General features: G+C 43.8%; 1 protein-coding gene across 3 annotated transcripts in view; it reads left to right on the top strand.

Moving 5' to 3' along the window:
- Map3k4 (mitogen-activated protein kinase kinase kinase 4) overlaps positions 1-14,832 on the top strand; it is a 117,343-nt gene that overhangs the window by 14,376 nt on the left and 88,135 nt on the right. The window contains exon 1 of one of the 3 annotated variants that reach the window (XM_045158195.1): positions 5,540-5,596. The exons of the other annotated variants lie outside the window; for them this stretch is intronic. Within the exon in view, the coding sequence (XP_045014130.1) occupies positions 5,574-5,596 (23 nt within the window). The 5' untranslated portion in view covers positions 5,540-5,573. Of the gene's footprint in view, positions 1-5,539; positions 5,597-14,832 lie in introns of those variants that run through there. 3 annotated transcript variants of the gene reach the window in all.

Raw genomic sequence — 14,832 nt, 5'->3', positions numbered from 1 at the left:
AGCATGAGACCTGAGTTCGATCTGAGAGACCTACTCAAAAAAAGCTGGGTGTTGATGTATGCCCATGATTCCAGTACTAGGGACAGAGAGACGAGAGGATCCCTGAGGCTCACTGGCCAGCCAGTATAGCCTGATCAGTGAGAAAACCGGTCGCAAAGGTGGTGGATGGAGCCTAAGGAATAATTCCTGAGGTGGTTCTCTGGGTTCCACATGCACACGTGCGTACACACACACACACACACACACACACACACACACACACACCCCAAAAAGATTAAATGACATAATGCCTTTTATAAAGTGCTCAGTACTAGCATCATTGCTATATTTCTGTCTTGTTCTTTGGTTTAGGGAGAAAAGTTCTACTGTAATTGTCTTAAAAAGCCATAAATGTTCATATCTAATAGAAATAAAATTTAAAAACCATGAAATATACTTTGAAACTAGGCATAATTTAAACATATATGTGATAATGTTCATTATTTAAGAATTGCCATTTTTCCTATGTCTGCAGAAGCTGTAGAAATGAGTAAAAAGGGCTGTATGACACAGCTCTTCGCGATCCCCTCTTTAGCTACCAGTGTGACTTAGTTTGAATGTATTCCTGATTCAAAGGTCCTTGGAGAGGCGCAAGACTTGCTCTGTTGCCTAGATCAATTGGGACCTATAACTTTTCCTATGGAAGTCTTGATTGTTCCTGTAATTGAATGTGTCTCTGTAACTTACACTGACGGGCTTCTTAGTTTTGAATGACACATACTTTAAGAGCCTTTTTCAGATTGATGTAGTTGCTGTCTTAAAAGTAAATGAGGGGCTGGAGAGATGGCTTAATGGTTAAGGTGCCTGCCTGCAAAGCCAAAGGACCCAGGTTTGATTCCCCAGGACCCATGTAAGCCAGATATACAAGGTGGCACATGCATCTGGAGTTCGTTTGCAGTGGCTGGATGCCTGTTGTGCCTACTCATTTTCTCTGTATCTCTCTCTGCTTTCTTTCTCAAATAAATAAATGAAAATAAAATATATTTTTTAAAAAGTAAATGAGATCTATTTACTTTGCTAAAACTAATCTAATTAGTTAGTGGGCTCTTTGGTCATAAAAGTAATACATATACATTAATATGAAAAGCATAAAGAATAAGCAATCACTTTACTATTAACATTTTAGAAATGATAAATAATGTAGTATTTATTGCAAATATTTCTTGGGTTTTATTTTGTGTGTACATTATTTCCCTCTATACAGTTTATAAACTACTGCCTCATTTTCTTATGACAGTGGCAGAAACATCCTATTTATATCTCATGATTTTACTATTTGGATTATTTTACAACATATTTACCATTGGTTTATAGCATAGAATTCCACTTTTAATTAATGATTTGATGAAAATATTAATGGAGTTTGTTTTAATATTTTGAGTTCATCCTTTAGGCTCAATTCCTATGTCATACGGAAGAATTTGAAGATTGTTTAAGCATGGGCCACATTTCTCTATAGAAATATACTGTTTTTTTTTAATTCACACTAGTGTGGAAGACAAAATGCACCAGCTAATGCAGTTACAAACCCAGCGTATTAAATTATTAGAAGTTATGTAGATAGTTTATTTGGGCCATTTTATAAATTAGTGTAATGAAATATCTGAGACAGGCTGATTTTTTTTTTTTTTTTTAAAGGGAGGTTTATTTGGCCCAAGCTTCTGGAAGCCAAAAGTCCCAACATCATAGCACAAACTCTTGGCACACCCCTCTTGGCTGCATCACCTATGAGGGACGGCAGGTGGCTAGAACCCTGAACATGTGTGAGCAGATTCCATTGCCAAACAGGAAGTTAGAGTGAAACTAGAGGCCTAAGAAAAAGAACTACCTTAATCCCTGCTGAGGGCACACCCCAGCTGACTTCAGGACTCCTACTCTCACCGCTTAAAAGACCTCACTGCACTGCCACTCCAGGGACAGTCACCCAACTCGGGCACCTCGAAAATCAGACCACAGAACAAAACAACAACAAAGTAAAAACTAGAAGTAAAACAGCAGCAACAGTGGTCTAAACAGACCCATCATCATCTTTCCTCAGTTCTTGAGCCTGATGCAATTCTTGTTCCACTTGATTTTCAGCAGTCCTAGGACTCCCGTCTTCCTGGATCTTAGAAGTCCTGACTCAGCCCACAGGTATTTTTGAGTTGTTGAAGCATGTCCTCAGTACCTTGTGCCCAAAAGTACCTAGCGTGGTCTTTTCCATGGCGCCTGAGACAGTCCTTCCTTGGGAAAGAAGTGTCTGGCCTGTACTGACTGTGGTGCTGCTGGGTGACAGCAGGGTAAAGCAGCCTGTCTGTAGATGCTAAGAAGTGTAGCAGGTTGGCAGGTGAACTTACTACTGATAATGAAAACACACAAGGCTGGTGCGGATCGCTTACAAGAATAAGAAAATTGTAGACATTGGGTTGTCTTTGTGACGTGCAAAACAAGATCAAAGTAAATCCAAAGAACTTTGAGTAAAATGTTCATGAATGTAATGATGAGTCAATTTTCAAGTAAGGGTGGATATTGCTTATTTCTAAGAATGGTAACAGATAGCTGGGGTGAGTTAGTCCTGAAGTAATATGCTAAGCATTTGGTAAGGGTGTAATGAGCACATATCAAATATATTAAATGAAGAGATTCTATAAGTCAAGAATATGTCTCATACACCTGTGCATATTACTAAAACTCCATAGATAAATTATGGGAATCTCTACTTGAAAACCACTGGTTGTGAAGAATCTGGATTCAAATTAAAGAAGTTGAGACCATGTGACCACTTACAATCGTGTATGACATTGTGACTGATCCTGCTGTGTGTTGTCTGATGTCAAGTGAGTAACACCCAGTTCTGACACATGGAAGCTGCCGTGGCCAGAGAGGACTGACATCAGGAGCCCTTGCAGTGAACGAACCTGCAGTGTTGACATTTTCTCATACAGACTTCAACTAGGGACACCAAACCATCAGATTGGATAACTCAAGAATAGTAGCATATCAAATGACCCAGTTATTTCTAGCACCGTCCTTCGGGGGAGAGGGGGCTCAATAAGGTGATAGGACAGTTTTTTGTGGTTCTAGGTACAGAAGATGTCATTCGGAATTTTATTTAGGGAAGGCAAAATGCCAAATGTTGTCAGGCAACTTGAGTAAGATAATGGAATGACAAGAAACCATAGTTGGTTTTACACTTAACCAAAGTGATGAAACTTTCAAAAGTAAACAGTCAAGTAACATGATTTAAAAACAAAAAAACTTCCTGAATAAGACACTTTTATTTTCTTAGGTTATTTAAGGTATAACAAGTCAGTGTGTCTGCCATAGATGATTATCCTGGTAAAACATAGAACCTTTGCTATCTAGAGAGGTATCACAAGGAAGTCACCATACCAGCCTTCTAGGAGCAGGCCGTCAGCTAAGAATTCAGACCCCTGCAGACCCAGTCTTTAGTTCTGAATCAGTTTGGCCATCGTTTAAACAGTCTTTTCTAGAAAAGCTGCTTTGATGTGGGAAATAGTTCGTGTCCCATGAGCCTTCTATAACTTTTTATGCCTTTCTATAGCATATGAAAATAAGAAACGAAGTTATAAACGTCAGTAGTGTTTAATAACCAGTGTTGCCATGTACCGCTAAGAATGCTGTAGGTATCTGGTGGGTGTTCATCCATTAACTCTTCAGTAGTAAGACCTTTAGGTTGGACTGGGGAGCTGTGAGGAGGAGAGTGGTGATGGAGGTGACTGTCGGCAGAGCGCAGCGGTCACTGGAGAAAGATGTTGCAGTGCAGTGCTGCAGAGTCATCTTCAAACGTAGTTCTGAAAACAGTTGGGCAGCACACAGTCTGAAGTAGTAGTTGATGAGCAGTTATTCCTGTCTTAGATTTCATTTACATTTCCTCAATCACAAATGTGACGCCCTCCCCTATCTATGGATCACCATAGAAAATCCACTTAAAAACATTTTAAACCCTTACTTTATTTTCCTCCCTAGTGCTTAGCCTGAGTGAGGTGTGCAGCTTCTATTAGTATATTCTCTCAAGTAGAACAAATGGGCTTGACAACACTATCAGATCTAGGTTTAGAATCAAATTACTCATTACATTGCTATCTTTACCATTATTAACCCTTGCTAAATGTCAAAGCACTGTTTAAATGTTTTATTGAATAATTTATCCTGCCACATGTAGTGTAATGTCTGATGGCATCTGTTGCAGTCCGGTTCGCATTGCTGTTAGAAATCACCCAACCAAGAGCAGCTTCTGGGAAAAAGAGATTTATTTTGGCTTACAGGCTCGAGGGGAAGCTCCACGATGGCAGGGAAAAACGATGGCATGAGCAGAGGGTGGACATCACCCCCTGGCCAACGTAAGGTGGACCACAGCAACAGGAGGGTGTGCCAAACACTGGCATGGGGAAACTGGCTATAAAGACCATAAGCCCGCCCCCAACAATACACTCCCTCCAGGAGGCATTAATTCCCAAATATCCATCAGCTGGGAACCTAGCATTCAGAACACCTAAGTTTATGGGGGACACCTGAATCAAACCACCACAGCATCTCTGGATTTTTTGAGTTAGGTTGATTTAAGGATGTGAGATTATTTTTGTGGGTGAATGTTGGCTGTGATTTGTGTGTGTGTTTCTGTGATTCCTTAGTGTCCTAGAGATGTGTGGGGTTCAGAGCCCCATCAGGTAGCTATTGAAGGAGAGAGGTATGCTGGGTTCAGAGCCCCGTCAGGAAGCCACTGATGTAAGAACTCTGGTGTTCTTTGCTGTCCACCCTTGACTAGTGTGTGATCTGGAAGGGCTTGTAGGAGACAGCAGCAGAAAGTGGGTGAGGAAGGGTTACGAAGGAGGAGGAAGGTGTGGGAGGCTGCACGTGGAGTGGCGGGACCCCCCGGCCGCCGGCCGTCTCCAGCCCTGGGGAGGAGGCGGGGGACACGTGGAGTGGCGGGACCCCCCGGCCGCTGGCCGTCTCCAGCCCTGGGGAGGAGGCAGGGGACACGTGGAGTGGCGGGACACCCCGGCCGCTGGCCGTCTCCAGCCCTGGGGAGGAGGCGGGGGACACGTGGAGTGGCGGGACACCCCGGCCGCTGGCCATCTCCAGCCCTGGGGAGGAGGCGGAGCAGAGGTAGCAGCACACGCAGAGCAGCCGTTGCCACCTGGTCTTTCCATAAGGGGAAAGTTGTACAAAGTTTTCAAGTCAAATGCTTGAAAGGAACATTTAAGGAACATTAAACCAAATTAAGTCCTGTAGTGAGAAGTTCCCACTGAAGTTTTTAGCCTGAAAAAGGCTAACAAAATGACCTCAAAGTGATTTTTTCCCCTGTACTTTTTAAGAGTAAATTGTGGACTTTTGAGCCAATGGTGGCAATAGATTTCACATGATTTTATTTTTATTTTTTAGAGAGAGAGAAAGAGAGAATGAGAATTGATGTGCCAGGGCTTCAGCCACTGAAATCGAACTCCAGATGCTTGCACCACCTAGTGGACATGTGCGACCTTGCTCTCACCTCACCTTTGTGCATCTGGCTAATGTGGAATCTGGAGAGGTGAATGTGGGTCCTTAAGCTTCACAGGCAAGTGCCTTAACTGCTCAGCCTTTTTATTTTAATCAAAAATTAAAAAAAAATTTTTAAGAGAGAGACAAAGTTACATGATATTTTAAATGCAAAGGCTGCACCTATCAGAAATGGTGGCAGCTTTGTAATGGCTGTCCTTTGAACTCCTCCCTCCATCACATTTGATTTTGGGTATAGTGCCTAAAACAAAGAGAAGTGATTTAGAAGTTACTACACTTATTTTTCTATAGGAGTAGATGTCAGAAGTAATTTGGAAAAAGAATACTTTGAAAATGGCAGAAACAGTTGTGAGGAAGCATGTGCCCCAGGGCTGAGCCTTCTGTGACCTTGTCCAGGCTTCCTAGATCCTTTGAGTGTCTGCCGCTTACCAGGAAACAATGATACAGGTGTGTGCTGAGGGACACTTCCAGCCCTTATCTGCCCTGGCTTGTAATCAGTGGCAGCTGTCCCGGCCCTCCTTCCTCTAAGGTCTCCTACCCACCCACATGCCCACTTCATCCACGTTTCCTGTCCCCTCCCTGCTTCCCTGCAGCTCTGGGACATCGGGTGGCTGTTGTGGTGTGCTGCTGGCCAGTGACCAGCCCAGAGTGCTTTCTGCACAAGATCTCTCCACCCTTGGACGTAGCTAGAATTACACAGTTCAGGAACATCACTGGGAGGCCACATTGCTGATGAGGCGGCCTTGGCTTACAGAAAGCCAAACTGGAGACGTGTTCAAGCTCAAGGTCCATGCTGGCCGGGCTTCTGAGCCCCGCCTCGCAGGTTCAGTCTCCACCGTGCCAGGCACCCGGCTCCCAGGCTTCTGCTCCCTTTCCTGCAGCCTTTGCCACCGTTGGTTCTCCTGTGCCATGTGCCTTTCCCTCTTTTCTGGAGCTCCTGCTTTGCCATGACTGGATCTCTTCTCCTCCTCCAGCCAGATAGCGTGCCTTTATGATAAAGCAAGTAGAAAGCCTGCCGTACGTTAGGGACTTTATGACTTACTGAGAAGAGGTGAGGTCTGGAGATTGACAACTGGTTTAGCGCAGAAACGCCAGTGCGTTGAGATCTGCCTTGTACACGTGTTGTCATAGCAGCAGAGTCATGTTTGGTAGAGTCACTGCCACGGACTGAAAGTCTCAGCTTCTGTTCAGAGAAGTGTGGCGTCTTAGGATGTTTTAGCACTGCGTACTACTTGGAGCCAGGCCTCAGGTCCATGGTTACTATGATACAAAGTCTGCTTTTCCATTTTCTGCACTACCTCTTCAGACATAAATGCCAGAGTTTTAGATAATAGTTTGTTTTTTGTTTGCTTGTTTGTTTTGTTTTGCAACAATAGGAGTGATCACAAGAAAGATGACTAATTGCCCTGAATTTATACAGGGATGACAGAGGTCCTTTAGGTTAAGCTGGTCACAATAGTTTTATCTGAACTTATGGTGAACTTTTACATTATAAGCAAAAATAGCCATTTTCGTTATTACTCTGTTTTATTTTTCTATGTAACACTGCAGTAACTTGGGCACAATTTTGCTGGGACTTTAGTAGGTCACTCGTTCTTTTGGAAAGGTTATGTAGACTTGCGGGTCTCATGTAGTGCTCTCCATACTGTAATCTGTAGTTTTTTTAAACACTAAGAACTGTTTGCTAATTAGCCAGAACGAGCTGTCTTGTTTTAACTTAGTGTCTGGTTACTACCATAGGTAGAACAGTTTTCCAGAGATATTGTTATTTAAATTATTCTGTGAATTGTCTTTTTGTGTTTGTCTCCTCATTTTCTTGTTGGTACCTTGGGACTTTAAAAAAATTATTTTTGTTTATTTTTATTTATTTGTTTTTTATTTTATTTATTTATTTATTTGAGAGTGACAGAGAGAGAAAGAGGCAGAGAGAAAGAGAGAAAGAAAGAGGAGAATGGGCGCGCCAGGGCTTCTAGCCACTGCAAACGAACTCCAGATGCGTGCGCCTCCTTGTGCATCTGGCAAACATGGGTCCTGGGGAATCATGCCTTGAACTGGGGTCCTTAGGCTTCACAGGCAAGTGCTTAACCGCTAAGCCAGCTCTCCTGCCCTATTTTTATTTATTTGAGAGTAACAGACAGAGAAAAAGAGGCAGAAAGAGAGAGAGAATGGGCATGCCAGGGCCTCCAGCCACTGCAGACAAACTCCAGATGCATGCGCCGCCTTGTGCATCTGGCTTAAGTGGGTCCTGGGGAATCGAGCCTTGAACTGGGGTCCTTAGGCTTCACAGGCAAGCACTTAACCACTAAGCCATCTCTCCAGCCCCAGTTTAACTTTCAATAGGGCTGAGGTTTTTAAATATTGAACTTCTAAGAGTTCACATAGTTTTAAGTCTTTCTGTTCCCTTTTATTTCTTTAAAGCTGAGCAGTGCTAACAAATAAAATTATGGGAAATAATTTCATATTTGTTTTCTTGAAAAATCTACTTACTGTAAGTTATTAGAAGGCCTGCAGTGCAGGTGTTAATCACTGTCAATCTTACCCTGGTAATTATGCATGGAGTAGACAGTGCATAGGTATCTGGAGTCTGGTCAGTTTTCATAAGCATGCTTTGCCAGTGGCTTTGCTGTTTCTAACACCCTTTTCATTGCAACCTCTATGTGCTCTCATTTTCTGAGAACAAGTGAACTAGTAAAAGGCAGAAGCATTTAGGTTAAGGCTTGTATCTGGAGAAAGCTTTCTTACTGAGCAAGAAATCTACATGAGAGTTCATGTAGAATCTGCCATAAAGATGCCTCTTTCCCCTTGCTTTAGTCTAAATAAGGTTACCATAGTTTTTACTTTGGGGCTGGAGAGGTGGTTGAGGCACTTGCCTGCAAAGCCGGAGGACTCATGTTGAACTCTTCAGGTCCCATGAAAGCCAGACACACAAGATGACACAGTCACAAGATGACACATGTGTCTGGAGTTGTGTTGTAGTGGCTGGAGGCCCTAATGTGCCAATTCTTTCTCTCTCTCTCATAAAAAGTACACAAAACTACACAAAAAAGATTACCTTCCTTCCTTTCAAGTCCAGCTGGCCTGATAGTGGATTTTCAGATTAAGTTTTCAGAATCTGAAAAGGTTTGCCAGAGTTACTGCTATTGTGTTTTTTTTTTTTTCCCAAAGAATGGGCAAGGAAGTCATTATTTGAATTATGGTGCTAGAAACTTGTACTAATTTTAGTGTGTCTGTTGGAATTCTGTACTGTCAGAAGCATATCTGGGCCATTGCTACTGTAACTAGAATTGGAGGTTACAGGAGAAGGATGGAACAGCATGAGTACAAATCTTGCCCTAACTAGTAAAGTTTCCATTTATAATGTGTATCATGGAAGTGTGCTGTCCTAGTAAAGTTCTTGTGTATGCTGAGTAAAGAATTGTACATGAAAACAGAATGCAAATGTCTTAATGATTAATCAACATGGTATAAGCCACAAAGCAATATTTAAACTTATAGTTCAATTTACTGTATAGGGAATGAGTATATTACTATAATTGAATTTTCAGAGAGTAATTAGAACTACTTAGTGTTTTTGCGATAAGCACACAGACTACTGAAAAGGATTATTTATTTTGTCTTCTGGTACCATTTGTACTTAAGAGATAAGTCACTTTTTAAAATAAATTTGGATATCTTAAATGATATTAGCTTTGTTTATTAAATTACAAGTTTTAGGCATTTTATTATCTTTTTTTGTTTTGTTTCTTGAGATAGGGTTTCACTCTAGCCCAGGCTGACCTGGAATTCACTATGGAGTCTCAGGGTGGCCTTGAACTCATGGCAATCCTCCTACCTCTGCCTCCCGAGTTCTGGGATTAAAGGCGTGCAACACTGCGCCCAGCTATTTTATTATCTTGTTTAAAAAAGTTACAGACGCTGGGTGACAGGTGACATGACTGTGTGACCAGGTGTGGTGTGTCTTAGCACTAGTATAGAGAATTCTTACAGACGCTGGGTGACAGGTGACATGACTGTGACCAGGTGTGGTGTGTCTTAGCACTAGTATAGAGAATTCTTACAGACGCTGGGTGACAGGTGACATGACTGTGACCAGGTGTGGTGTGTCTTAGCACTAGTATAGAGAATTCTTACAGACGCTGGGTGACAGGTGACATGACTGTGACCAGGTGTGGTGTGTCTTAGCACTAGTATAGAGAATTCTTACAGACGCTGGGTGACAGGTGACATGACTGTGACCAGGTGTGATGTGCCTTAGGACTAGCCTGGCTCTTTGTTCCTGGGTGCTTTTTTTCCTAATGAGGAGCAGGAAAAATTTGGAATTCCAGAGCAAGCGGAGTAGAGGCGTTGGAAGTTGAAGGGAGATCCCTGGAGAGGAGCAGTGTAGAAGAGCTGCGGTACTTGGGGTAAGATCCCCTTGAACCTTGAGTGAGTAACACACCCCAGTACTGGGCTCCGAGCCACCAAGGCTCTTTTGAGTAGAAAGGCTCCCAGAGCTCACATGGGTAGCAGACATGTGGGCCCAGGTGTTCGATGTGGAAAATTGTTGTTGTGCTCATTCCTCGGCCACTTAGACCATCAGTAGACCTGCAAGCTTCATAGTGTAGCAGTGGGGCCACACTATTCCTGTAGAAAGGCTTCTATGGAATTAACCTTAATCAGGCTTAAAAGCAAGTCTTGAGAAGAAGGAAAGAGTTGGACGTAATTTAGCAGCTACTCTCTATTTCAATTTTAATACTCTTTAAAGGAGCACAGTAAAATTCAAATCCAAATGATAACAAAGTCCATAATGTTCTGTATCCATTCATCACCAGTGTGTGGTTGCCATCTCAGCACTTGGGAGGCTAAGAAAGAAAGATCACGAGTCTTAGGCCATACTGGGCTGCATATCAAGACCCTGTCTCAACCAACCACCCCCCACCAACAAAAAACAAAACAAAACAAAACTGGGTATGTTGAGGTAGGAGGATCACTGTGAATTCAAGGCCAACCTGGGCTATAGTGAAATCTTTCCTCAAAACAACAACAAAATCATAGATTCAGTAAAACCAAATTTTAAAATACGACACTCCCAGGAGAGGATCTGCAGCCAGGGCACTGAACGTAGGCGTGGAACAGTAATGGAAGCTGCACACAGTTATTAGGTAATTGTAATCCTCTTAAAGGAAGATATGACTATTAGATAGAAGTGAAGAATACACAAAATAATCCTCATGGAGTTTTTTAAAAAAGTATTTTATTTTTACTTATTTATTTGAGATGGAGAGAAAGAAGCAGAGAGAGAGAGAATGGGCATGCCAGGACCTCCAGACGCTGCAAATGAACCCCAGATGCATGCGCCACCTTATGCATTTGGTTTACGTGGGTCCTGGGGAATTGAACCTTGATCCTTTGGTTTTTCAGGCAAGCGCCTTAACCGCTAAGGTACCTCCCAGCGCTCATGGAACTTTTGAAGGTGAGGCTACATGTGCCTGAAGTGACCACAGCCTGTCAGCCTCATCCGCCCAGCAGACACTAAAGCAGTGAACTTGGGAACAGAGCAGTGGAAACTGCCGAGCATAATACAGACAGCGGACATGAAGAAAGGGACCGGAGCATTGGTGGCCTGGGGGACAGACTGGGCAGTCAGCGTGGTTGAGTTTGGAAGGTGGGATCGAAGAACAGGAGGGAGGACAAAAAGAGTGGTGGTGTGCAGCTGGACAAGTACTGGAAATCAGACTTGTGGAGCTTTGTCCCAGGCAGGCTGACACTGGCCCAGTGACATCTGCTTGTGTCTCCTGTTCCTCCGTCGCTTCCACCCATTTGTCTGTCTGGACCTAGTTAACAATGTTGTCTTTGTGCTTTCTTACCTGTAGAGTTGTGTTGCAGAAGGCTTCCTCTTTGTTCGCTCTCCAGCTCGTCTCTTCCATGCTTACTTATCCTTTTCTCTACAGAGATCTGCCTTTGTCCTACTTAGTCGTAGCCTTGTTATGAACCACTAGGGATTGTTATAATTGTTTTTAAATTAACTGTTGGTTAATTAAATGCCAATTTATTTTAATTAGTACCTTTATAGGGTGTGCAGAAGACCAGACATTCCAGTCATGAAAGTAACAGTGTCATAAAACATTGAAAATTATCTTGTCCAGAGAGCTTGACGATGCTGTGATTTTAAAGTCAGTTTTGAGGAAAGCCTGGGCATGTGAGTGGAGGGTGGCTCTCTGTGCTTAGCTGATGGGGGTAGCAACCTTGCAGTGTGACTGTCACCTCTGAATGACTCACACATCTGACATGTGTCCTTGGAGTGTCTCATGCATGTTGAGATGAGAAATTTGAGAAGAGTCTCGCTAACTGTGTGGCAAATATTATATGTATGCTGTACTTCTTAACCCTTTCAGGCCACAGGCTACATTTGAGAATGTAATGAATGAAACTGTGCACTATGGTTAGCAAAGTGCATATGCCCTGGTACATTTGCATGCAGTCTTAGGGATTCTTGTGCCCTCGGTGGAGATAGAAAGGAAGGCTGCTTTGATAGACTGACTGCTCTTTCACATTACCTATACTTTCTGCCTGTGAATTGTATGTTGAAAAGTATTTCTTTCCTGAGAATGTATGTGGTGTTGATGGGTAGGACACTCAGTCACTTGGAGTGACTTCCATGCTGGTTGTCCTGTGTGTGTCGTGAGAGCAGTGATAGCATCAGGCCAGGCGAATGACTGGCCCTCTGATGTTCACCCGGTGAGAAAATGGCCCAGGATACACCTGTCGCGATGTACCCTATGAGTTAAGCCACGCATGCTGTAGTTGAGAAGCCTCGTGAGAAAAACCCCAAAACAGTGTTAGCCGTCTGCATGTCGTCTGCTGGAGGAAGGCAGCAGGCAGCAAGCTCACATGTGTGGCAGTGGCAGTGGCCTCCGGTGAGCACACTGTCTGCTGCTACTTGTGAGTGCGCTGGCAGGGTCCCGGCCTCCCTCCAGGTTCTCCAGAGAGCCCCCTTTCCCCGGCTGCAGCGCTTTGTCTCAGTGCTCCTCACACCTTCGGAACGGTCAAGTCCCCGTTGACATGCCTGGTGGAGAAGCGTTCTCCAGGCTGGATCCTCTGGTGGCACTTTTGTCCTGGCCTCTGTCCTTGTGGTCTGCCTTCATAATCCAAGTCCCCGCTTGGACTCTCTTTTTGACCGTGTAACTATAGTGACTGCTTCTGTGTGCATTGGAGCTCCATAAAGGCAGGCAGGTTACTCTTGTCCAGCTCGTAGCCCTCTTGGCCAGGCCCTGTCCATGTGGAATGAGGCGAGTGAACTGTAGTCAACACAGTGCACGCACGGTGAGGTATGCAGCTCAGTGTGTAAATCATTCAGCAAATATAGCCCAAGAAACAGCAAAAATGAATGAAAAATAAGTTTGCTGAATGTGGTGACTCACGCCTTTAATTCAGCACTTGGGAGGCAGAGGTAGGAGGATCACTGATTTCAAGGCCACCCTGAGACCATATAGTGAATTCCAGGTCAGCCTGGGCTAGAGTGAGACTCTACCTCAAACCCCCCCCCCCAAAAAAAAAGGTTAGAACCATTTATCTCTTACATAAAATCCTATTTTCAAGAGAGAAGTTATTAATGCAGAACTTCAAAGCCTGTTTTTCTATTCATCTAGGGCTAGCTTTATGTCTTTTAGAAGTAAATACAGGCTCTTATGAAATGTGCTGGGATGCCAGCCTTATGACATGGGTGTGCTATTAAAGGTGCCATTAATTCACATTCCTGTAAGACAGTGTAATTCACAGAGGAAAGGTAAGTACTGTATGAAGAAGACCATTAGAGGTAGGCCTTTTATCTGACAGGCAAGCCCCCTCCCCCATCTAAATTAAAGCCAAGCTAGGTTTCTCCATTGTTATACCATATGGATAAAGAAGGTTTTTCTTTTGGTTTTTCGAGGTAGGGTCTCACTTTAGCCCAGGCTAACCTGGAATTCACTATGGAGTCTCAGGGTGGCCTCAAACTCACAGCAATCCTCCTAGGTGCTGGGATTAAAGTTGTGCACTACCACGCCCGGCGCGGATAAAGAAGTTTTAATGATCATTGAGCCTAACGCTTTACCAGAGGTGGGATTGTAGGGTTTAGAGTCAACCCAGTGAGGTGACATTAGTAAGGTGCTCAGTGCCTGGTCGGGAGCAGGGCTTTGCTCTGCACGCCTCAAGGAGTCAGTACAAATTGTTGTCCTGGGTAGAGTCCTTCCTTAAAATGGCCCCATAAGGCTGTGGTAAAAATTGAACTCACTCATATGGTATTTAGATCAACACTTACTCGCTAATGGTAGCAATTGCACTATTAAAATAAAACTGTTTCCTTACTGTGTAACCAATTGCAGATCAAAAACAAGAATATAAGTTCTGTTTTATTAGTTTTGACCACTGACTTAATTTTGCATTTTCATAATCTATCTGTTGGAGTGTATAGAGTGACAGTGGAGGGTAACTGTCATGGTGTGGCAGTCTTTGGTCCCCTTTGTACTCTGCTGTCCTTTTACTGTTGTTAATACCATTCTCTTAGTTATTTAAAAAGGAAACTATCATGAGGTAACTGTGGGAAGCCTGAATACGTTTGCCGTACATAGAAAACAGCTATAATATTGAGGGACTCCTGAAGTCCTTTAAATACCACACTGTGCGGGACTGCACACATGCCTCCCCTCAGCGTTGTGCCTCCTCCCTCCTCCTGGAAGCGCCCTGGTGCCCACCCAGCGGGTGCAGACTAGCTGCTCGTCAGGCTGCGGCCCCGGCCCGGCTGAGCCTGTTGCTCAGAATGTGTGTGGCTCTGGCTCAGGAGTGGAGGCTCTGCTAATGCCTTCACACCTTTCTCTGACCCTCTGGTCAGAGCTTCTAGAAGACTCTGGAGCTGTATTTTAATATTTCTCAATTTGGAAGTAACTTTTTTGTGGGGAAAAAAAGTTTTATTTTGGCTTACAGACTAAAAGGGAAGCTCCATGATGGCAGGGGTAAGCAATGGCATGAGCAGAGGGTGGACATCACCCCCTGGCCCACGTCAGGTGGGCAACAGGAAAGTGTGCCTGAGAGTAACTTTTTTTTTTTTTTAATTATTTATTTATTTATTTGAGAGCGACAGACACAGAGAGAAAGACAGATAGAGGGAGAGAGAGAATGGGCGCGCCAGGGCTTCCAGCCTCTGCAAACGCACTCCAGACGCGTGCGCCCCCTTGTGCATCTGGCTAACGTGGGACCTGGGGAACCGAGCCTCGAACCGGGGTCCTTAGGCTTCACAGGCAAGCGCTTAACCGCTAAGCCATCTCTCCAGCCCCCGAG

Source organism: Jaculus jaculus, chromosome 9 (assembly GCF_020740685.1).
Source record: "Jaculus jaculus isolate mJacJac1 chromosome 9, mJacJac1.mat.Y.cur, whole genome shotgun sequence".
In the NCBI taxonomy this organism is placed as follows: Eukaryota; Metazoa; Chordata; class Mammalia; order Rodentia; family Dipodidae; genus Jaculus; species Jaculus jaculus.
Note: the sequence above shows the minus strand (reverse complement) of the source record. Positions and strands in the feature narration are given on the sequence as shown.